Raw genomic sequence first — 24,039 nt, 5'->3', positions numbered from 1 at the left:
AAGTTATTTTGTGTCATGGGTATGAATGGACACAGTCAATTCTTTCTAAGACTGCTCTCTCTTTCTTTTAGAAGAACAGGAATATTTTCTCCATGATGAGGAACATGGTCCTTATTAATGGCATCTAGATTTTTTGTTAGCCGTTGTAATATGTAAAGCTGCTCTTCTAAACAATGTTAGGCTGGGAAAGCAAATTTGGCTGATCTTATTTCACCCTCAAAGGATTCTTTAAAATCAAAGAATTTGCTTTTTACTGAAGAACCTAAAATCAAACACTTAATTGGAAGCTTTTATACAATCAACAAGAAGTTCTTTTGCAGTTTCTCTGTTTCTTTTTGTGGGGTGTAGAATGTGCCCTTGTAAAAGGACTTGAGACATAGAACAGCATGTTAGTCCTTAAATAGCTGGGATATTGTGCACATCCTCTAAATCTGACTTCAGAAAGAGTAGGATTTCCTAATAGTGTTTTTAAATATTTCTATTCCATATGGATTTTATGATTCATGAACTGGATTATCATCAGTTCTCTGTTTTACATTCCTGGCACATTACTGCCACTGATTGGAAAGGCTTTTGTATCCTTTGCTGGAATTAACTCTGTTCCACAGTCTCAAAGCATCTGCTCAGCAGATATTTTCTACAAAGCATCAACAGGTTTTCTTCTTGCCCCCTTTATCATAGCTTAGCAAACCCTTTAAGTACATACAAATGAGAGGAGTTGGCTTTGCCAGCTGAGGTGGTTTTTGAAGTGATATTCAATGATCTCCTGGGTTCTTGTTCAGTAAGGGGAGAAACCATAGAGCGAGGCACATTCTTTCTATGCAGAAGGTTGCCGAATCAGTTCTTTTAATGTCCATTTGAAAGGATCTTGGGTAGTAGATCTGGGAAAGATCACTGCTTGAAGCCTTGGCGAGCTACTATAGCCAAAGTAAACAGTACTAGGCCAGAGGGGCCAATCATATGACTTAGTGTAAGGCAGATCATCTGTTATGTTTCTGTGTTGGGCATTCTTCTTTTCATGGAATGCTATTGTTCTCATGTTTTTGCTAGCACTGCTTAGGAATTGTGTGTTTAGTCGTTACGAGTGGAAATGCTCAGAAATGAAGGATTATCTAGATCAGGGTTTGGGAAACAGGTGATCTTCCATATGGTGTTAGGACTCCAGTTCTCATGATCCTTCACCATAGCAGTGCTAGCCAGATTGAAGAGAACAGTGATTTAGTAAGATCTGGAGAACTTCTCATTCCCCTCTCTGATCTTGATAGATAGTACAACAAATTATGGTTGGCAAACACAAAAATCTAAAACTAAAAAAAAAAACATATTTTACAACATGCATTTTGTAGGGACATCAGTAAATTGGGGAAACTGCCAAGCTGCATATATTTGCCCAAGGAATAAGATCTGCTGGAGGGACCCTCCTCTTTATCCCACCAGTGGGTGCATCATACTGTGTGAGGAGATGTGGGAGGACCTTCTCAGCCCTGGGAACCCAGTTTTGGACTCTCTTCACCTTACAGGCCTGATTGGTGCCAGTCTAATTTTGGTGCCAGTTTAAAGTGGAGCTTTTTACAGAAGCCTTTGGGGCATAATACGATTATCCTGCGTGTACAGGATTTTATACCGTTTTTATGTCAGCTTTTAAAATTACGCATTATTTGATGTTTTTCGAATGTTTAAATTATTTTTGATTGTAAATTTTATTGTCTTTCATTTTAAGTTGTTGTAATTGTATTTATTGTAAAGTGTCCAGAGCTCTTACAATATAAGGCACCATAGAAATACATACATACATACGGAATATACCACGTATACTCAACTATAAGTTGACCGCATGTGTAAGTCGAGGGCAGATTTTGGGGCCAAAATTATGGATTTTGATATGACTTGTGGATAAGTTGAGAGTAAAACTTAGGGATGTGTAACAAAGGATGCAAAGGATGAAGCAAAGGAAAATAGTGCCAGAAAACTTACAAAATTCCAGTGGACATGACTGTTTGGGCTCATACTAAAAGCTTCATGAATGAGAGAATATAAAAGGAGTGTGAGTGCTTCCAGAAAACATTACACTTTTGCCTTTCACCAGGGGATGGTTCCTTTTTTAAAATAAGAATTAAACTAGAGTACAGTACTTACATTGACCCGTGGATAAGCAGACTCATGTTTTTGGAGCCAATTTTTTGACTAAAATTTCTAGACTTATACATGAATATATACAGTATTCATATATAAATCCAGAAATTTTGGTAAAATAGTTGACCCAAAATTGTGGGATCACTTATGCATATGGGTCAAGGTAAGTACTGTACTTTGTCTCTTATCAAACAAGGAATCATCTCATTCTCTGGCCAGAGTGGCAAAAGGTGAGAGTTCAGTTCATCCTTGGATAACCTAAAAGAAGAACCAATTCCCTCTACTCGTCTGCCGTACAGTGCTTTTTTCGTTTTTGAATGCTTGGATGGGAAAATCTTGGTGGTGGCAGCTCATTGGCCCCTCCCCTCATAGGAGCGCTGAGAGGAATTGGACTTTAAAGAATTAGAATTAGACATTTGTTTGTTAGTTTTTCTTGGTTAAGATCAGGCAGTGTTATCACATTAAAGTTAAAGGATATAATCACTACTAATGTAGTCAGTAGCTTTGCCTTTTCATATGTGTACATTTTCTTAGCCTCCTGCACACATCTCACGGACAGCATTTGTCATAGGTCCTTCCTCATCCATCCAGCCTTTAGGGTGAGCACAAACAGTTTTGCAAGTTCTTTGACATTAGTTTCCTTTGCTTTGCCCTTTACATCCTTTGCTGATGTTTTAATAACATTAATATATGTTTTTAAAAAGATTGCACTTTATTTAAGTTACTTAGGGGCTAGACAGATGGGGGGAAAGAGGCGGATAGAGGCCGCCCCTTAATTCCCTGCATCTTTGCCGTGGTGACAACTGTGAGGAGTTTACTGCATACCATGCAGCTGTGGGCAAGTCTACATAGGGACAACCAAACACAGTGTACAAACATGAATCAAAGAACACGAGAGGCACTGCAGATTGAGTCAGCTGGAAAAATCAGAAGTAGCAGAACATGTTATAAACCACCCTGGGCACAAAATACTGTTTGATAACACTGAAATTCTGGACCATGCCAACAATTATCAGGTCAGAATGCACAGGGAAGCCATTGAAATCAATAAACATCTGGATAATTTCAATTGGAAAGAAGAAACCCTTAAAGTGAACAAAGTTTGGCTACCAGTTCTGAAGAATAGCAAAATGAAGATTCAGGAAATGCAAATGAGAAACCACCCAGGATCTTTCCCAGCAGATAATGGTCACCAGTTAGCAGACACTAATCCTCTTTGCATATCCTCCCACCTCGATGCCCTGCTATCAACAACAGAACAATACACAGATTAATATGGAATTTCCTCCAGACCCAGGGTCACATATCCAGCTCTCGTCTATGCCAACATTGTCTGAAGATGCCAGCCACAGATGTTGGCGAAATGTCAGGAATAAACTTTTCTAGAACATGGCCACATAGCCTGAAAAACCCACAAAAAACTAAGAATGCCGGCCATGAAAGCCTTTGACTTCACATATGTACAGCCTACTGCTGGGATGAACAGCTTTATATGCCATATTAAAATCTAACAAGGTCTAAACACTTTTCTGTATGTTAGAAACACCCATGTTGTCAACTGTATAACAGGAGCTGGCAACTCAAGTCAGTGTTTTATTAATTTTATGGTGGTTATGTAGGAGAGACCAGAAATCCTTTTCTTCAAGTGAAAGAAAATAAATAGTTCTGTTGATGAGTGATGTCTCTGAGTGGTATGATTCAACCTATTAAACACTCAATATATATTTTAATTTGTCTTTGATGCTGAAATAGGTGTTTCCTTTATAAACATTGTGTTTAATAGCAAGTTTTATTGCCTACCCCTTCAAGCAATCAAACTGAACATATGTCATATGTAGAAGGGTATATAAGGGAGGGGTTATAAGACATAATGAATATACTTCTGTGCAAAGCAATTTAGGGGTACTGAGAAGAACAATGGAAAAATTACTCTGGAGGAAAGTGCCTTACTATGACGATAGATATAGTTTTCCAGTCCATTCTGTCTCTGAAAGAAAAGCTTCTTTCATTTTTTTTTTATGTGTACAGGTATTAAAAACTTGGTGTGTAATGCAGAATGAAGACCCTTTCATCTTTCTACATTTAGTTTCCAAGATGCACCCAGGTTCTTGCTGGCAACACAGAATTCAGTGACTCTGTAGGATACCATAGCCCATGACTGGGGAAATGTTTTTCTTCTTGGTCTTGTCAAACTAGCATAGCAGTTCACAGGATCATAGAATCATAGAGTTGAAAGAGACCACAAGGGCCATCCAGTCCAAACCCCAGCCATGCAGGAAGACACAATCAAAGAACTCTTGAGAGATGGCCTTTGTTTATAAGCCTCCAAAGAAGGTTATTTTTGTCTTGTAAAGACCCAAGGGGGCTATTTTTTAATCCTGATTAGTACATAAGGGGTATGCGTGTGTGTATGAATATGTGTGTAGGATTCTGTTACAGCTGGTGAGCTAGGTATTTAACCTTCCTTTCCCTGAATGCTGTAGTCTGTTCGGAGCCAGTGGGAGGCTTATTCAAAGCTAATTGCTATGCAAGAGCAGAGATATCTCTATGTGACTGAACGAATTAGTAGGTGTACATACATATGTTATCTTTGAGAGTATGCATATTTTGGATGTGTGTGGGGGGTAGGTGTGTGTGTGAGATGCTGTGATGAAGCATCTCCTTTCACCACTGGTATGCAGCCCTCAGAAAGTTAGCCATGAGGAGCTGCAACTAAATTTCTACATCCAAACACTTTCAAAGGGTTATGTATGTGATATTGTGGTAGGAAACCCTGCATCTGACTTAATGTACATTTATTGAAATGTATGAAACCTACTGTTTATCCTCTAGTCACTATGGGATTTCTTTTGGCAGTTTGAAAACAAAGTTTCTGTTAACATGGACAGAGTCTCTTCTTCAGTCAAAAGTGCATGGGAAAGCTGTCTCCAGATGGTCTAATGCAGGAATGGGGAATCTTATTTTTGTGTTGGTGGTTTAGGAAAGCCATAGCCCCCTCAACTGTGCCATATCTAGTTAAGTCATAGGCTGTGACCACACCCCTGGCTACCTTTTGGTACTGGGCTTTGTGACATGATGTTTTCAGCCAGGAAAGCCCGTGCACAGTTATTACATATGACTTAGTGCTGGCTGCAGAATAGTTCAAAAATTCTGTGTGTTGTGTGGAGGTGTTTTCACCTGTTATGTGCCTTTCCCCCATTGCTAGGGATACAGAGTGGCTGAGACTTCCCTCTGTTATCTCCAAGAAGACAAGTGGGGATCCTACTCTGCTCACCTTCCCATTTAGTGGGTAAATAAAGTGGAGGAGAATAGCTGCTCTTTTCTCTGATCAGAGGTAATGGTGGATTTCCCATCCTTGCTGACACTTGCCTTCCTGACTGAGACAGAGTGTGTTGTGCAGAGAAATGTCCCTTGCTCTAATGGGAGGACAGTCAAGAAGGGGGAAGGGAATTCCCAAATCCTCTAATGGAAGAAGAAGCTGAAGAAGACCAACACCGAAGAGAAGAACACGCTGCCTTCCAAGGAGACCATCGAACAGGAGAAAGAGTCGGCCAAGTCCTCCTAGAGAGATGGAGCCTCCTCCCGGCAGAGTTCTCCTCTCCTTCCCCTTTTTTCTTCCTTTCTTGACCAATTAACCCCCCCCCCCTTTTTTTTTTTTAAATGCCATGTTTCTTTGCAAATGGAGAAATGCTGCCACCTGAAGACCCCCAGGGAAAGGGAAAGGGCAGCGGAGGCAGCCTTTGTTCTCTCCCAACGCTGTTTCCTTCCTTCCTTCCTTCCTTCCTTCCTTCCTTCCTTCCTTCCTTCCTAAATGGAGCAATGCCATCCCTGGGGGTCTGCTGAGCTTCTTGGCTCATCATGGCTTCTGCACCTTTGCTTGGTTTGTTTTCTTTTTTAAAAAAAGCCCTAAATGGCTTGAGCCCAGGGTACTTGGAGGACCGCCTCTCTCTATACAATCCGCCCCGCACACTCAGGTCTGCCGGGAAGCAATTGTTAAGGGTTCCAGATACTAGATATGTCACCACCACGCAGAGGGCCTTTTCTGCCTCGGCCCCCAAGCTCTGGAACTCGCTTCCCGGCGAGCTCTGCTCGGCTGCCTCGCTGGAACAATTTAAAAAGGGGTTAAAAACACACCTATTCCAGCAGGCATACCCTGACCCCTGATGACCCCTGATGTACTCCCTTCCTCTCTCCTCTCAGCAGCATTGTTGAGCTAGCGTGAGACTGTTTACTGTATAATTTGCTTTTATGATGTTTTTAATGGTTTTTATTGTTATATGTGTTGTGTTGTGAAACCGCCTTGATCTCTGGAAAGGCGGTATATAAATAAAATTTTATTATTATTATTAAGCTTGAATCTGGTGCTGGAAAACATCTTCTCCTCCTCTGTTCTCATGTATTTGGGTTGGCCAGCATTTGCCACCAGGGTACCTCATCCTTCTGCACATGTGCGTTTCTTGAACACACAAAACAACTGTAAGAGGCTGAAAACAGTATCTTTTCTTATTTTTTTGTGGGCTTTTTCGGGCTATGTGGCCATGTTCTGTAAGAATTTATTCCTGACGTTTCGCCAGCATCTGTGGCTGGCATCTTCAGAGAATGAAGTATCTTTTCTGTTAATTCTCAATCCTCATACACTTCATTGAACAACATACCATCTGTGACTTCCCAGTGTTACTTAGATTATAAATTCTTGACCAGGGATTGTCACTTCTTTGTTCAGAGATCAAACATAATAATGTTAAAAGTAGCTAAAAGTTTTGTTGTAAAATGTACACCATGTGCAACTGGTTATTTAGCAGTTGTGTGATTTATAAATGCACCTTGTTTCTTACACTGAGGGGAGAGCAACATACGTAGAGGTCCAATACAGCCTCTTTGTTGGGTACTCCGTTGCTTCAGGATTGGAGCTATATCTGGTGGATCCCAGCCTTTGGGTATATGGTTGTGTTCTGGATAAGTTAATATTGGACCCTTTTTCTATATGAAGAGCTAAGTGGCTCATCTCTTTAGTGCTTCCCATTTTGCTGCTTCCAATGTGTGGTGTTAGATCTCTTCCAAAAAATATGTTGTATTTACAATGACAAGCACAAATGAAAGTCTTGAACAATACTGTGTTGTTTCCACAATATACTGACGGTTTCTTATGTTAATTGTTGACACTCTATCCCTCTCCATATGGAGAGGGGCCTAGAAAAGGTGGCCTAAAGAAAGCTCATCCCCAACAACCCGGTTGGCTAGCCGCGGCCTAAGGGCATCTTCTGATGCGGTCAAACAAAGGCCAGTCTTTAGGGCTGGAGCGTGGCTTTGGTGCAACTTCTGGACTCTTAGGACGCATGCATCATTGAAACACCATACCTCCACTGTGACTCGAAGCAGCTTTATTTTGGCTGTCTGTAACAGGCCAAAGACAAAGAGACAAAGGCACACACCAGCCTCCAAAGGTGCAAATAGACTAAAGCTTGCATGCTGGAACATCAGAACCATGCAAGATTCTGCAGATAGTGGACGTCCTGAGTGCCGTTCTGCTCTAATAGCCCATGAACTGTCACGACTTAACATCGACATTGCTGCTCTTAGTGAAGTTCGTCTCCACGAGGAAGGCAGCCTTAAAGAACACGGTGCCGGCTACACACTCTACTGGTCTGGCAAACCCAAAACTGAAAAAGATCTTTCAGGTGTAGGCTTCATGATCAAAAACTCCATTGCCTTCAAACTTGAAACCTTGCCAACGGAACACTCTGATCGCATTATCTCCTTACGCCTCCCACATATTGTTCTCTTCAGTATATATGCCCCAATTATGCAAGCCGACCCTGCGGAGAAAGAAATTCTACTCAGACCTACGCCACCTTATACAAAAAGTCCCTGCAGAAGACAAAAACATTATCCTTGGTGACTTCAATGTCAGAGTAGGAAAGAACTTCGAAGCCTGGAAAGGTGTTTTAGGCAACCATGGTGTTGGAAACTGTAATGATAACGGACGCCTCCTGCTAGAATTTTGTGCAGAACAGCAGCTGACTATTACAAACACCATCTTTCAGCAGAAAGATAGCTTGAAGACAACCTGGATGCATCCCCGATCCAAACAGTGGCACCTCATTGACTATATCCTAGTGCGCCAGAGAAATATTCGCGATGTCCGTCATACCTGAATGATTCCCAGTGCAGAATGTCAGACAGATCATCGCCTCGTAAGATGCAAACTAAATCTTCATTTTAAGTTTAAACCTAAGAGGGGTGGCATCCTAAAGAGGAGACTCCAAGTCAACAATCTTCAACAAGCTACCATGAGAGACAATTTCCAGGCAAATTTGCAAACAAAACATGAAGACCATCTCCTACAGTGCTTTGGCAACATATCAAAAACAGCATCTTGCAGTCTGTGGAAGAATCCTTAGGATTTTCCCTCAAGAAAAATCAAGACTGGTTTGATGAAAAAAACCAAGAGATCCAGGAGCTGTTGGCAAAGAAGAGAACTGCTCACCAGGCACACCTCGCCCAGCCATCCTGCCATGTAAAAAAAGCAGCCTTTCGCCTTGCATGTAGTCAACTCCAACAAAAACTCCGAGACATTCAGAACAAGTGGTGGATCAACTTAGCAGAAAAGTCACAACGTTGTGCAGATCTGGGTGATTCCAGAGGATTTTATGAAGCTCTTAAAGCAGTGTTTGGACCTACTTATCAGATCCAAAGCTCCCTATACAGTACAGATGGTCAAACACTAATCAGAGATAAAGGTTCCATTCTGAACTGATGGGCTGAACATTTCCAAAGCCTCTTTAGTGCCAACCGAGTAGTCCAAGACTCAACTATTCAACATATGACACAACAACCGATGAAGAAGGAATTGGACATAGCTCCCACTTTGGAAGAAACCGTTAAGGCCATACAGCAGATGAAAAATGGCAAGGCTGCCGGGATTGATGGAATTCCACCTGAAGCTTGGAAACATGGAGGTCATGTACTCCATGCTAAACTCCACAAGCTCCTTGTGAGTTGCTGGGAAAAAGACAAACTGCCATCAGATCTCCGAGATGCAGTCATCATCACCCTGTACAAGAAAAAAGGAGCAAAATCGGATTGCTCGAACTATCGAGGTATAACACTGCTCTCCATTGTTGGAAAAATCCTTGCAAGGATACTGCTGAACAGATTAGTCCCTGCTACTGCAGAAGAACTTCTCCCTGAAAGCCAATGTGGCTTTAGAGCTAATAGGAGCACTACAGACATGGTATTTGCCCTTAGACAACTGCAAGAGAAATGTAGAGAGCAGAACAAAGGACTCTATGTAACATTTGTCGACCTCATCAAAGCCTTCGACACTGTGAGTAGAAAAGATCTGTGGCAAATCCTGGAATGACTAGGATGCCCCCCCCCCAAATTTCTCAAAATGATCATCCTGCTACATGAAGGCCAGCAAGGTCAAGTCAGATATGGCGATGCTCTCTCGGAGCCCTTTCTAATAACTAATGGTGTGAAACAAGGTTGTGTTCTCGCTCCAACTCTATTTACAATCTTCTTCAGCATGATGCTCCAAAGGGCTACGGCAGAACTCAAAGAAGAAGACAGCTGAACCCAAAGGGTGCTCAACAATGGCTCCTTTTCATCCTGGAGAGAAGTGACCAGTGGGGTCCCACAGGGCTCTGTCCTGGGCCCAGTGCTATTCAACATCTTTATCAATGACCTGGATGACAGAATTGGGAGCGTACTTATCAAATTTGCAGATGATACCAAATTACAGGGAATAGCTAATACCCCAGAGGACAGGATCAAGATTCAAAATGACCTGAATAGACTAGAAAGCTGGGCCAAAGCTAACAAAATGAAATTCAACACGGAGAAATGTAAGGTATTGCACTTAGGACGGAAAAATAAAATGCACAGATATAGGATGGGTGACACCTGGCTGAATGAAACTACGTGTGAAAGGGATCTAGGAGTCCAAGTAGACCACAAGTTGAACATGAGTGAACAGAGTGAAGCGGCAGCTAAAAAGGCCAATGCTATTTTAGGCTGCATCAATAGAAGTATAGTGTCTAGATCAAGAGAAGTAATAGTGCCACTGTATTCTGTTTTGGTCAGGCCCCATCTAGAATATTGTGTCCAGTTCTGGGCGCCACAATTCAGAAAGGACATTGAGAAACTGGAGCATGTCCAAAGGAGGGCGACAAAAATGGTGAAGGGTCTGGAAATCATGCCCTATGAGGAACGACTTAGGGAGCTGGGGATGTTTAGTCTGGAGAAAAGAAGGTTAAGAGGTGATATGATAGCCCTGTTTAAATACAGTGGTGCCTCGGGTTACGAAATTAATTCGTAACGCGGCCGCTTTCGTAACCCGAAAAGCCTTCGTAAGCCGAATTGCCATAGGCGCTAATGGGGAAAAGCCGCGATTCCGTGCGAAAAAGCCGAAAAAAGCACCAAAAGTTTTTTCGTAACCCGAAAAAACATTCGTAACCCGAAACAATAATTCCCTATGGGATTTTTTCGTATCCCGAAAATTTCGTAACCTGGGTATTTCGTATCCCGAGGTACCACTGTATTTGAAAGGATGTCATATTGAAGAGGGAGCAAGCTTGTTTTCTGCTGCTCCAGAGAACAGGACCCGGAACAATGGATGCAAGCTACAGGAAAAGAGATTCCACCTGAACATTAGGAGGAACTTCCTGACAGTAAGGGCTGTTCGACAGTGGAATGCACTCCCTTGGAGGGTGATAGAGTCTCCTTCCTTGGAGGTCTTTAAACAGAGGCTGGATGGCCATCTGTCAGGGATGCTTTGATTTGGATTTCCTGCATGGCAGGGGGTTGGACTGGATGGCCCTTGTGGTCTCTTACAACTCTACGATTCTATGATTCTATGGCATTTATATACGCTACTGTACTGATGGTAGCCTGTTTAACTTAAGCCGCCTGAGGGCCTACACTAAGACTCTAAACTATTTAGTCAGTGAGGTACTTTTTGCTGACGATGCTGCCCTCGTTGCCCATATGGAAGCAGCTCTGCAGCACCTAACATCTTGTTTCACAACAGCTGCAGCGCTCTTTGGGCTGGAAGTCAGTCTGAAGAAAACGGAAGTTCTCTACCAACCGGCACCACAGGAAGAACACTACTATCCCCACATCACTGTAGGCACATCTGTGCTCAAGTCTGTTCAGCAGTTCACCTACCTGGGAAGCATCGTCTCTTCAGACGCCAAGATTGATAAAGAAATCGATCACAGATTAGCAAAGGTATATAGTGTATTCGGAAGGCTTCACAAAAGAGTCTGGAGTAACAAACACTTGAGGCGAAGCACAAAAACCAGTGTGTATAGAGCCATTGTACTGACTATTCTCCTCTATGGATCCGAAACATGGGTCACCTATCGCCAACACCTACGACTCCTTGAACGCTTTCATCAGCGCTGTTTACACACAATTCTAAATATACATGGGACTGACTATGTGACGAATGTTGCTGTCCTTGAGCAAGCAGGGATCACCAGCATTGAGGACATGCTATTGAGGACATGGCTGCGCTGGGCAGGACACATTTCTAGGATGAAGGACCATCGCCTCCCAAAAATAGTATTCTACGGTGAACTCGCCACGGGTCAGTGTAAGAGAGGCGCCCCAAAGAAGAGATACAAGGACTCCCTGAAACAACATCTCAGGCTTGGCCAAATTGATCACCAACAATGGTCTGCCCTGGCCTCGCATCGGAAGGCATGGAGATGCACTATCCACGATGCTGCAGCTTTTTTTCGAAAGCTCACACTGAACGAGTCTCGAAGAGAAATGACAATGCAGAAAGAACCGCAACCCGGCAACATCACCCAAGGAGACTTTCCGCTCTGCTTTCTGCAACTGGACCTGTTTGTCCTGGATTGGCCTTTTTAGTCACCAATGCGCATGTACAAAGCGCAGGATGAATCCTTCCTGAATCTTTGTTCGCGAAGCAAAGCCAGAGAAATTCCTATATTGGAAACCAAAGATCTAGCCCTAATGATTAGTAACCAAAGAATGTAGGTGAAAATATTGTTCAAATATTTATTTTAGGTTTTTAAAATAAAAAGGACACCTTTAAACTTTTGTTCTGTTGTGGAACCCCATTGTCTAAGCATTGTGATCCCAATACAGATTTATAATGGATGGGAGCAGTTTATTGAAGATATTCTTAGGTTTGGCTTAGTTCTGTTATGACCTAGGTAACAACACCATTTATTTTCAGATGGTATTTCTATATACAGTAGAGTCTTGGTTATCCGACATTCGGTTATCCAACATTCCGGATTATCTGACGTCGAATAATTTGGGGACGTGGCTGTGGGCCTTTCCATCCCCAGACACATCCCCAAACATAAAAGGCCCCAAGTGGGTGGTGGTGGCAGCGGTGAGCACCACCAGGCCTCACCACCAGCTTCTGCCCCGGCTTGGCTGGGGGCAGCGGAGTCTGCCGGGGCTGGGAGGGCTGGCTTCAAGCCACAAAGGAGAGGACTGGGCCCAGTCCTCTCCTTTGCATCTTGCTTTCCTTCAGCCCAAAGGGAGTCCGCGGAGCTCTGTTCAGGCTGAAGGAAAGCAGGCCACAAAGGAGAGGACTGGGCCGAGGACCCAGTCCTCTCCTTTGCAGCTTGAAGTTGGCCTTCTCAGCCCTGGCAGACTCCGCTCCTCCCCCGCAGCCATGCCCAGGCAGAAGCCGCCGCCGCTGCGGAGAAACCAAGAGGTAAGCAGGGAAGGAGGGAGGGAAGGAGACAGGGAGGGAACAAGGGAGTGAGAGAGGGAAGGAAGGAGGAGGGAAGGGAGGAGGGGAGGGGAGAGGAGTCTGGATTATCTGACATTTTCGGTTATCTGACTATCGGCCAGCCCTTTTATGTCAGATAATTGAGACTCTACTGTAGTTAAAACTGAATCTGCCATTTGAGAATTGCTGCATAATAACTGTTTTTCACTTGGTCTTGCTTTCATGCAGTTTGGATGTAGGCAGTGACCATATTGCAGGATATCCATGGATTTTTTTATCCGTGGATTCAACCATCCACGTCTTGAGAATATTTTAAAAAATACAAATTCCCAAAAGCAAACCTTGATTTTGCCATTTTATAAAAGGGGCACCATTTTACTATGCCATTATAATTAATGGGACTTGAGTATCCATGAATTTTGGTATCCACGGGAGGGAAGGGGGAGACTCCTAGAACCAAACCCCAAGTGGATACCAAGGGTCCACTGTATTTTAGCAATATGTAGATTCATCTTGAGATTACTTTCTTAAGTGTCCCCATGAATGCAGAATAGTATTGCCTAGTTCAGAAAGAGTTTTATGCAACAAAAATGCAGAATGGAGACAAAAAAAATACAGTTCTCTTTTCTAGACTTAAAAATTGTTTGCACAAACAATGCGGCATGGAAATGTAGGTTTTAAAGTATACCTGCTAGTCTCCTTTGGTTGTCAGGACCAAGGTAGGGGAGTAGGATTAAGGAGTAAAAGAGTAAGAGGTTTTTACAGGAGTAGGAATAAGGAGTAACAAAATAAATTTGTTACTCCTTATTCCTGTTATTACATTGTACATGCAAACACCATTTTTTAAAATTATATTACACTGAAGAAGGGACTGGGAGGCAAAGAGAGAGAAACACACACATACCAGCCTTGCAATGCAACTGGGGCTTTTTCCCAGGACTGGGGAATAGGAGTTAGGAGTAAGTAGTAAAGAGGTTTTTATAGGAGTAGGAATAGGAGTAACATTAAGAAAAAATATTTTACTCCGGAGTAGGACAAAGAGTAACCCCAAAATCACCACTACTCCCCAGCCCTGGTTAGGACAGAGTATGGAGATGTTGTATTGGTCTGAAAACTTCAAGGAAAAGGGAAATGCTAGAGCCATACCTTAAGATATTCTTTTGTTCCCCCAATTCTATTCTTTACCCCACTTGTACAGGGAAAAACTGGAGTTTTGTGTGCCATGGCAGTAGGGTAAGTAAGGAACAGAGAAGAATGTAGTGTCATAAGTGCATCATCTTCTACTTTTTGTAGTTCAAAGAGTGCAGTGATATCCTTTGGGTTCTGATGTGGCAGAGCAGTGGTCCATCACAGTCTGTCTGTAGTAGTGACAAGCCAGAAGCCCCCATGAAGCTTAGAAGGAGGCTACAGCCCCTCTGCATTGTTTGTCCTTGGCAAATTTTCTCAGAGCTATTTATGCAGGTTGCAGACAGGCAACCCAACATTTTGTACCAATTATAGTTCTTTTGGGTTCCAATCAACATGTGAAATGCAGTGACTCATAAATTTGTCGAGTTTCAAACTCTGTGGATTTTCCTCATCTCAGTACTTTATCTGATTGCATATAGCATGCATATAACAGTGTGGGAAAGCATTTTATTAATCATGTTGGTAGAGCTGCATTCTAGTGGAAACAAATGCAGGTCACAGGGGGAACATTTAGAAGTACTCAGAATCTGGTGGTCTTTGCAATATTCTGAAGACAGCAGGCCCCTTCAAACTGGGACTTCATTTTGGCTCAAGCTTCTTGCAGCTTTCTTAAAGTGTATATATTGTCTGGTGGCGCATTTTGAATGGCATTCTAGCAAGTCTCACAACTGCAAAAATAAATGTATCTGGACAGAAGAGGAATTTTCTTCCTCTCTTAGTAATGTGAAAATATTTTACATCTTAAAAAAAAAACTTTGCTAACATTAGATTTTGTGTATATGTTCTTCAAATCCTCCAAATTTTCCTGTTCAAGGACAAAATAAGTAACATTAACAAGTTCTTTTTTCTTATTTATAGGCACCCATACTTGGAGGCCCCTGGGCTATGTGACAAAAAAAAGTAAAAACATACTTTTTTTCCTCAACGAAGAGGGATTTATGCCCAAATAAAGCTGAGATCTGGAACAGAATAAAGCTTGTCATTCTACTCTAACATTTAATATACAACGTAGCAATAAATAGCATGGTGTTTTCTTGTCTTACACATTTTCAAGAGTGGGGACATGTGTAGATAAACATTTGAAACTAAAGATATCAAAAGTTGGTGAGAAAGAGATGTACTATATTGAGAGGCAAAATGGGCAGTGAGGTCCTTCAGTCGTGACCAGACACTTTGCCAGATTGCCCTTGATTTTCAGCAATTACATCTGACTTTAATTTGGAAGACTGCTGTTTCTGTTCCATCTTTTTCTGTTTTCAGTGTTGTCACTTTCATTCACCCTCCTACCAATTTTTAGGATTTGTTTTGGTGTTTCTCCAAAGGTGAAAATGGCTACTTCTGTACACAATTTTTTTCTTGTTCCCTCCTAGTGACTACCTTTCATTTTTAGCAGCATCAAAACAGAAATAGCACAAAGCACAAACTTTGTTACTTTCTGTAAATATAAGAGAAAATGAAACCTGTTCCAGAGAACACAAATGAACATAGAATCTAATAGTCAAGATTTCTGTGCTAAGGTATTCAATTTTGTTGTCAAAGAATGTATGTTGACAGACATGAGTCCAGCATGTAATAAATTAATTGAAGATAAGGCTTAAAAAGCAAATCTCGAGAATGGGAGTAATAAACCCACTCTGAGAGTCAGGGCAGTGTTCAGTTCAACAAGGCTATGTTTGAGGGAAGAATAGCAAATGAAGACAAAAGATAGCATCAGATGTACTGGAAAGCAGAAGACAGTCACAAAGGAAGAAGATAGATACGGTAGGATAGGTAAAGAAAGATGAGGAGTCAATAGAAGGAATATATTATAAACATGTGGAATGGGTTAGTCCTTGGAGAGCTGCTGCATGTATGTTGGTAAATAATTGAAGGAATATTTCTTTTGTCCTTTCCTATTTGTATGCTGTTCTCTGGAAATCAAACCAGAAGGGCATGGGGAAGTCTTTTCATTGTGCTGAAAGTGGCTTTCTAAATAAGGTATCAAGTAGCATATGGCATGATTAAATCTTAAGGACTAAATTCAGTTGTTAGTTCCAACTCGAGAAGATCAGTGAATCAGTGAAACTTACATAACTGTTTACTTACCAAATTTGTATTGATTCATTGGGGCTACTCTAGGTAGGACTAACAATTTAATCCTAAAATACTCATAGCTGGCCATAGACACATAAGGCTATTAATGCCTTCTAGCTGTCATGGTTGTGTATTATTTCAAATATAACATACCCTCCAAATATCCAGATTTGGTAGAAACAGTTCCAGTTAATCCTCTACTAACCTGTTTTTTCAGATACTTTTACAATATCCCAGTTTCTGTCACCTCCTCCCAGTTGCCCCCTTTGCCCTCAGTATACTTCAGTTGCTGCTAACTGACTTCAAAGCACAAAAGTTGTTTGCTTTCAATTAACTCAATTAAGGAGGGAAAAGACAGGAAGAAGCAGAATCTTGCCTTTCCCAGTAGGCCCAGGCAAAGGTAGACTACTGCAGCTTCTCTTAGCTTGTTGGCTTTTCCTCATTAATGACTTTTACCATCTTTATCATGCTACGATGTTGTTTGGCTACATATGCCCTTGTTTTTTTCCCCTGTGAAATGTTGGAGAATAAAATTAATACCAGTTGCAAGTGTGTGTGATGGTGGGTCATTGACCTGACCCAGCAGGGCTCTTCTTGTGTTCTTATGTATTGTTATATCTGAATTCTAGTTTTACTTTGGGTGACTCATTTGACTAGAAAGGCTCTTATCAATGCATTTGAATTTTAACCCAGTGCAGTCTATTCTAACTTGGAGTAGCTTCTCAGGATTTCAGGTAGAGATTCCCTTCTCCCCCAATTCACTGTCCTTTTAAACTAGAGCTGACCTAGAATGAATTCAGAAGTTTCTACGTGCAAAGCATGTACTCCACCTGGACCTATGGCTGTTCTCACTATTCTTGGCAGAGTTCAAAGTAAAGTTTTACACCTTGCAGGGAAACTAGCAATTCAGTTTCAGTTTCTAGGCAGAGACTCTTCAATCTTCATACCTTTCCTTTTGCTAACATTATAGTGTTAGAGCTGTAAGTGCTGACCTTCAACTAAAAAGAACAACAACAATAAAAGCATCTTTTGAATTGGAAATGCTTTTAGTGAATATGTTTCTCCAAGACTTTCTTCTAAAATTAGTTATAACTCAATTCTGGAATGGATTGTGCAATCCAGCAAGTTAGAGATTATCCTTTAATGTAAAACTTTATATTTTGTTAGCATCCAATCAAATGATGGCAGTAAAATTCCACTGTGTATTATTGTAGTGATAGAAATGAATATCAAGGCATTAGTGAGGCATGACTTTTCCCTTCCTGTAGTAATGTTAGCTATTCTTAGAAAAGCTGTGCTCCAAATGGACTTTAAATAGTTTGTAAGATTACCCCATAACATGTGTTGGACTAATTCATTTACTGTTTCCTTGTGAGCCTACAAAATAGAATTGTCCTCAGAATCACTTTTTCGTTTTAAGGACTTTGCTGCTGAGTTTGACACATGAGTTAGAGTTTGTTTTGCTTTTAGTGGCAGTTTCTTAATGATTGGCTTGTCGAACTTAAGAAACATGAAAAAAACCTCCATTCATTTATGAATGGCAGTTATTTAACATGATGTAGTATGATTGATAATACAGACTTTTCCGCATTCTTATCCAATTATCTTATTACTGATATAACTACTGTTATTTGACAAGCAGTCTGAGAGATTGGGATTTATGAAATTAATAAGGTGTATTGAAACACCTTGTATTATGTAAAATATAGAAATGATATTATGAGTTAGAGATATTTTTGCAGTCTTGTAGAGGACTGGTTTCAACATTCCCTCTCTCACATCACGTTTCATTGTTCAGACTGTTTCTCTTGTAGGTGGGCCAGTGTAGGATTGGAATAGGCTGGTTATGTTCTTAAATGTTATTATGATTTCCATATGAGCTCAGAGGTATTTAAAATGTTCTTGTTCAATGTATTTGTATCAGTAGGGATGTTAATACAAGCAGTGCTAATATTTTAATATCTAGTTCATTAATTGTTATATTTGGTGTAGATGGCAGGAGATAAAACAAATGCATTTTCTGGCCATTGTATCTTTTTTAGAATGTTACAAAATGCAGAAGATTCATATATAGCTCTTGGTCTCCTCCGGAGTTGATATGATTTAAATCTAATTGCCTCTTTTAAAGACTCAGTTTTAATGATTTAAATCAGAGTTCAAATCACTAGCAAGGAAGAATCTTTTTAATCATTTTTATTAGATGTATATTATTGGTTAGTACATAATACTTATTCAGAGAAGTCCTGTAGATTTTTGTTGGAAGGTATGTACACATTAAACACATTAAATCTGAATTGTTTTCAGATTAATTTTTAATTAATCAAAAATGGTATCCCTTGTATTCATATCCAGACTCCTTTTACTTACACTTACACTCATATTCCTGCTCCATCTCTCCAGATTCTCTATTCATTGACCTTCTCTTCCTTTGTTGTTAAGAGAGGCGTGGCCAAGAGTAAGAGTGCAGCTCTAGAATATAATTAGAATTTGCATAATTAGTATTCATGAGTATATCTTTGACCGAGGCAATTAGTTTAATTAATCCTTTTTTTAAAAAAAAGATTGAAATGTGGTTTAAACCCATGAAACATTGAATAAACCACTACTTCCCGATTTGTCTAAGATTGAAAGTGCTAGCTTCACAGCAAACCAAAATGTCAAACCATCATTATTTTATTATTTTTCTTATTTGTACTTTGTTTTTTAATTTTGATGCATTGTTATGTACTTTAACAGTTTAATTTTATAGTTGGGAGGGAGGATTGGGTTGGGGTCTTGTGAATCTTGTTATTTTTATTGTTGTATATTGTATTCACTTTGCTGTTACCCGCCTCGATCCTCAAAGTGGAAGAGGCTGGATATAAATAAATATTTATTATTAATATTATTATTATTATTATTAACATATTATTAACATGCTAGAATTCATGTAGGGGACGTACATCTTTGTCAGTGGACCTGTGTCTGTGGGAAATAGAATTGAGCAGCTTTAATATCTGTATTCAGCAAGGAGCTGCTGTTATGGTACTGTGTAGGAGAGCAAAGTGATTATTTTGCATTGGGACGAATACATGAGGACTCCTGATGCACATTGGGAGACTGACTAGGGAGTGCCAATGCAGATTGGGACACTTTTGCTGTTCTCTGGTTGTCATCTTTGCAATTCACTAACAGGGTTCTTTAGAACCTCTGCTACATAGCTGAGTAAAGTTATACAATGCAGAGTACAATAGAGGATTCCAGCCACAGTTTCCCTGTCCAGATATGATTAATTAATGGTTTACTGTTTCCTCAGATTGTAAAGCAGGGCTGGGCAACAGTAGAAGGCTAAGGGGCTACAAGTGATTGTGAAGAGCTTCAGTTCCCACCACATCTGTTTCTTAAATAAATTCCTCCCAAACACTTTCTAAGGGACATGGTGGTATTGTCATCTTTTGAGCCCTTGCTGAGGGCATGCTGAGGCTTTTTAAAAATTGTGAAAATTTATTTTGACATCCTGGGGCTCTAGGTGGGCTCTAAAAGTGGCAGGGATGCCATCTACATATCAATTAGGGGCATTTAGGAGCCAAAGGGTATTTGAGAAAAAAGTATGAAAAACATTTTGACCCTGAGGACAACCAAACTGCCCAGGAGGGCCATGTTCAGTCCATGGGCCATCCTTACCCACCCCTGTTGTAAAGAGATAAAGCAATAAGGCTGCAGACACCTGCAAAAGGTTTATTCATATTTTGGCATCTTACGGTGAGATATGAGTATCTGAAGCCTGCAGATACATAGCATGTTTTATGAAAATACGCCGTGTGTGTTATTCTGTGAGAAAATGATGAGGACACATATTTATAGGACATTATTTAATTGATTATTTTTGCAGCAACAGTTTTGTAGCAACTGTTAATTGTGTACTGTAATTTTTAAATATACACAACCATCTGAGTTTGGTGTTGACCATATAGGAAATCCAATAATATCCAAACAACGATACTTTATTGGGCCAGTGTTAGTTTCATTTTGAACCTAAGAGGTCTGAGATATTTTAACTTGAAGTTATAAAAAGCATCTTGTATAAATGACACCACATTCAAGATGACCAAAAAAAAAAAAAAAAAAAAAAAAAAGCATAGTGAAGGAGTGGGTTCAGATCCTTGTTTCTCTGGGTAGAGATTTTATGCAGTTTTATTCAAGTGATACGTGTGTTGGCAAAGAAACCTGCAGAATTTTACATACAGTTTTTGGAGTCTTCTTTATGTAAAACAATACTCATATGTAAAACGGAAAGGTTACAATGAAAAGATGCACCAGACTGCTTTTGTTTTGTTCTGATGTAGTCACTTGCATGTTTTTATATAGCCTTTGTTTTACACAAAGAAACTTGAGTTGCCAGTTAATTGTACATATTACCAGTTTTTTTTTCCTGGAGGAGCTTGATTTATGTGATCTTGCACATTTTAATAGTACAAACTTACAAACTTTTCTTTACATCTAGCTTTGTGAAGGAAAGCAGTACTTTCTCCAATGGCAGATAATTATCACAAATTCAAACTGGTTTATCATTCTTTTTACTTGTGCAGTTCCGAGAACTGCAAGTCTATGTTTAGTGTTTGGATTCTTGCAGACAATCTTAAAAGCCACAATTTTCAAAGAAGTAGCCATGTACATCTCTTGCAACATAAAAAGGAGGAAGCGAGAGAGAGTGGCGAGAAAAGGAACGTTGCACCTTAAATACTAATTAGTTTTTAATTGTAAAATGAGTTTTTGTGGGTATAAATGCATCTGAAGAAGCAGACTTTCCAGGATAATTTAAATGTCTATACAGCATAATTTATATATTTTACTAGTTTTAACTACCACTCTCTTATTTTCAAATTAGGAAATGCTACGTCACCTCAAGCTCAACGACCATCATTTATGGATTACTTCGATAAACAAGATTCCAAGAATAAAAGCCATGAAAACTGCAATCAAAATATGCATGAATCTTATCACATATCAAAGAATATCTTCCCTGATAACTGGAAAGTTCCGCAAGATGGTGACTTTGATTTTGTAAGTATTTCTACACAGTTGCTGTCATCATGAGGTTATGTTTTTTTGTATTCTTGGTGTAATACAGTGGGTCTGCTGTATCAGCGAGCTAGCTGTCCATGGATTGGAGCTCCTGTGGTTTGCCCCACTCCATATTAGTCAATGGTGGTGTGTGCATGCATGGGTGTGTGCACATTGCCACCCATTGACTAATATGGGTGTGGGCCCCTGCACTTTTTCCCACCCACAGGGTGGGCAGAACCAAACCCCCGCAGATAGGAAGGGCACACCGTATTTCTAAATGAGACAAGCATAAATGAACACAATGCAGGATTCTTAGCAGTGAGTCCATCTCCTAAGAACATCTTGACATTATCACAATGTGGAGTGGAGTGAGATTTTTAGTTATTGATGTTGCTTTTGTTTTTTGTTTTGCTAGAAATAACATTTCCTAAGCTAACTGCTAAACAAAGCCATAATTACCATGTTTTGCAATAAGTGACCCATTCCTTCCACCCTTTCTCTGCTGTTGGGGGCTTGTCTGAGTATTGTGTGCATCTTCCATATTTAGTATACATGAACTGTAGCAATCCATAGGCATGCATTAATTTTGGAGTGATACATCATGTAATGCACATGTTGAGTTTGACTAAGTAGAAGTAGCTTAGTCTTTCTTTGGTTTAAATCTACAGTGCTATATACAGTGGGGCAAAAAAGTATTTAGTCAGCCACCAATTCTGCACATTCTCCTACTTTAAAAGATTAGAGGGGCCTGTAATTGACATCATAGGTAGACCTCAACTATGAGAGACAAAATGAGAAAACAAATCCAGACAATCACTTTGTTTTGATTTGGAAAGAATTTATTTGCAAATTATGGTGGAAAATAAGTATTTGGTCAATATCAAAAGTTCATCTCAATACTTTGTTATATATCCTTTGTTGGCAATGACAGAGGTCAAACGTTTCCTGTAAGTCTTCACAAGGTTGGCACACACTGTTGCTGGTATGTTGGCCCATTCCTCCATGCAGATCTCCTCTAGAGTAGTGATGTTTTGGGGCTGTTGCTGGGCAACACGGACTTTCAACTCTCTCCTAAGGTTTTCTATGGGGTTGAGATCTGGAGACTGGCTAGGCCACTCCAGGACCTTGAAATGCTTCTTACAAAGCCACTCCTTCATTGCCCGGGCGGTGTGCTTGGGATCGTTGTCATGCTGAAAGTCCCAGCCACGTTTCCTCTTCAATGCCCTTGCTGATGGAAGGAGGTTTGCACTCAAAATCTCACAAGACATGGCCCCATTCATTCTTTCCTGTACATGGATCAGTTGTCCTGCTCTCTTTGCAGAGAAACAGCCCCAAAGCATGATGTTGCCACCCCCATGCTTCACAGTAGCTATGGTGTTCTTTGGATGTAACTCGGCATTCTCTCTCCTCCAAACACGACGAGTTGTGTTTCTACCAAACAGTTCTACATTGGTTTCATCTGACCATATGACATTCTCCCAATCCTCTTCTGGATCATCTACATGCTCTCTAGCAAACTTCAGACGTCCCTGGACATGTTCTGGCTTAAGCAGGGGGACACGTCTGGCACTGCAGGATCTAAATCCCTGGCGGCGTAGTGTGTTACTGATGGTAGCCTTTGTTACGTTGGTCCTAGCTCTCCACAGGTCATTCACTAGGTCCCCCCGTGTGGTTCTGGGATTTTTGCTCACCATTCTTGTGATCATTTTGACCCCATGGGGTGAGATCTTGCATGGAGCCCCAGATCGAGGGCGTTGATCAGTGGTCTTGTATGTCTTCCATTTTCTAATTATTGCTCTCACAGTTGATTTCTTATCTTACTTATCTTATCTTATCTTACTTATTTTATTTTATTTATCTTACTTATCTGACCTTCTTTCTCCTTACATTCCTACTCGCACCCTCCGCTCTTGTAGTCAAGGTCTCCTGTCACAGTGTAGGACTACCACTGCCCCCTCCTGAATTCGTCCCTTCTCGCTTGCTGCCCCTTACTCCTGGCACCTTCTTCCCCCACATGCACACCTCATCACTTCTCTACCCAGTTTCAAAACTGAGTTAAAGACTATATTGTTTAGAGAAGCAATCCAAGAGGCTAGCCCCTTTCTGACCCAGGAAGCCTCCTTTTAATCATTAATTAAGAAGCCAAGCACTTCCTCCAGTCCATCTGCCTTGGTCTAGGCCTCGGAGGTGGAGAACAGCTGGACCTGATCCCATTCCCCACCACCACTCCCTTCTCCTTTTGTGTCATGTCTTCTTAGATTGTAAGCCTGAGGGCAGGGAACCGTCTAACTAAAAGATTGTATGTACAGCGCTGTGTAAATTTACAGCGCTTTATAAATAAAGGATGATAATAATAATAATAATAATAATAATAATAATAATAATAATAATAATAATTTCTTCACACCAAGCTGCTCTCCTATTGCAGATTCAGTCTTCCCAGCCTGGGGCAGGTCTACAATGTTGTTTCTGGTGTCCTTCGACAGCTCTTTGGTCTTCACCATAATGGAGTTTGGAATGTGACTGTTTGAGGTTGTGGACAGGGGTCTTTTATACTTATAAAGGGTTCAAACGGGTGCCATTAATACAGGTAATGAGTGGAGGACAGGTGAGCCTCTTAAGGAAGAAGTTACAGGTCTGTGAGAGCCAGAAATCTTGCTTGTTTGATGGTGACCAAATACTTATTTTCCACCATAATTTGCAAATAAATTCTTTCCAAATCAAGACAAAGTGATTGTCTGGATTTGTTTTCTCATTTTGTCTCTCATAGTTGAGGTCTATCTAAGATGTCAATTACAGGCCCCTCTCATCTTTTTAAGTGGGAGAACATGCAGAATTGGTGGCTGACTAAATACTTTTTTGCCCCACTGTAAATAGAG

General features: G+C 40.6%; 2 protein-coding genes across 3 annotated transcripts in view; both read left to right on the top strand.

Moving 5' to 3' along the window:
• The window catches only part of STK3 (serine/threonine kinase 3), an 881,840-nt gene that overhangs the window by 80,418 nt on the left and 777,383 nt on the right, over nucleotides 1-24,039 (top strand). The gene's annotated exons all lie outside the window — the stretch shown is intronic.
• On the top strand, nucleotides 2,287-6,021 carry LOC121928050 (thymosin beta-15A homolog). Its single transcript, XM_042462240.1, has 3 exons — nucleotides 2,287-2,296; nucleotides 4,162-4,175; nucleotides 5,606-6,021. Exons 1-3 carry the CDS (start codon nucleotides 2,287-2,289, stop codon nucleotides 5,696-5,698), a joined length of 117 nt encoding a protein of 38 aa, XP_042318174.1. The 3' UTR covers nucleotides 5,699-6,021.

The sequence above is a fragment of the Sceloporus undulatus genome, chromosome 4, assembly GCF_019175285.1.
Source record: "Sceloporus undulatus isolate JIND9_A2432 ecotype Alabama chromosome 4, SceUnd_v1.1, whole genome shotgun sequence".
Classification (NCBI taxonomy): domain Eukaryota; kingdom Metazoa; phylum Chordata; class Lepidosauria; order Squamata; family Phrynosomatidae; genus Sceloporus; species Sceloporus undulatus.
The sequence above is the reverse complement of the archived record's forward strand: the minus strand, read 5'-3'. Positions and strand labels throughout refer to the sequence as shown.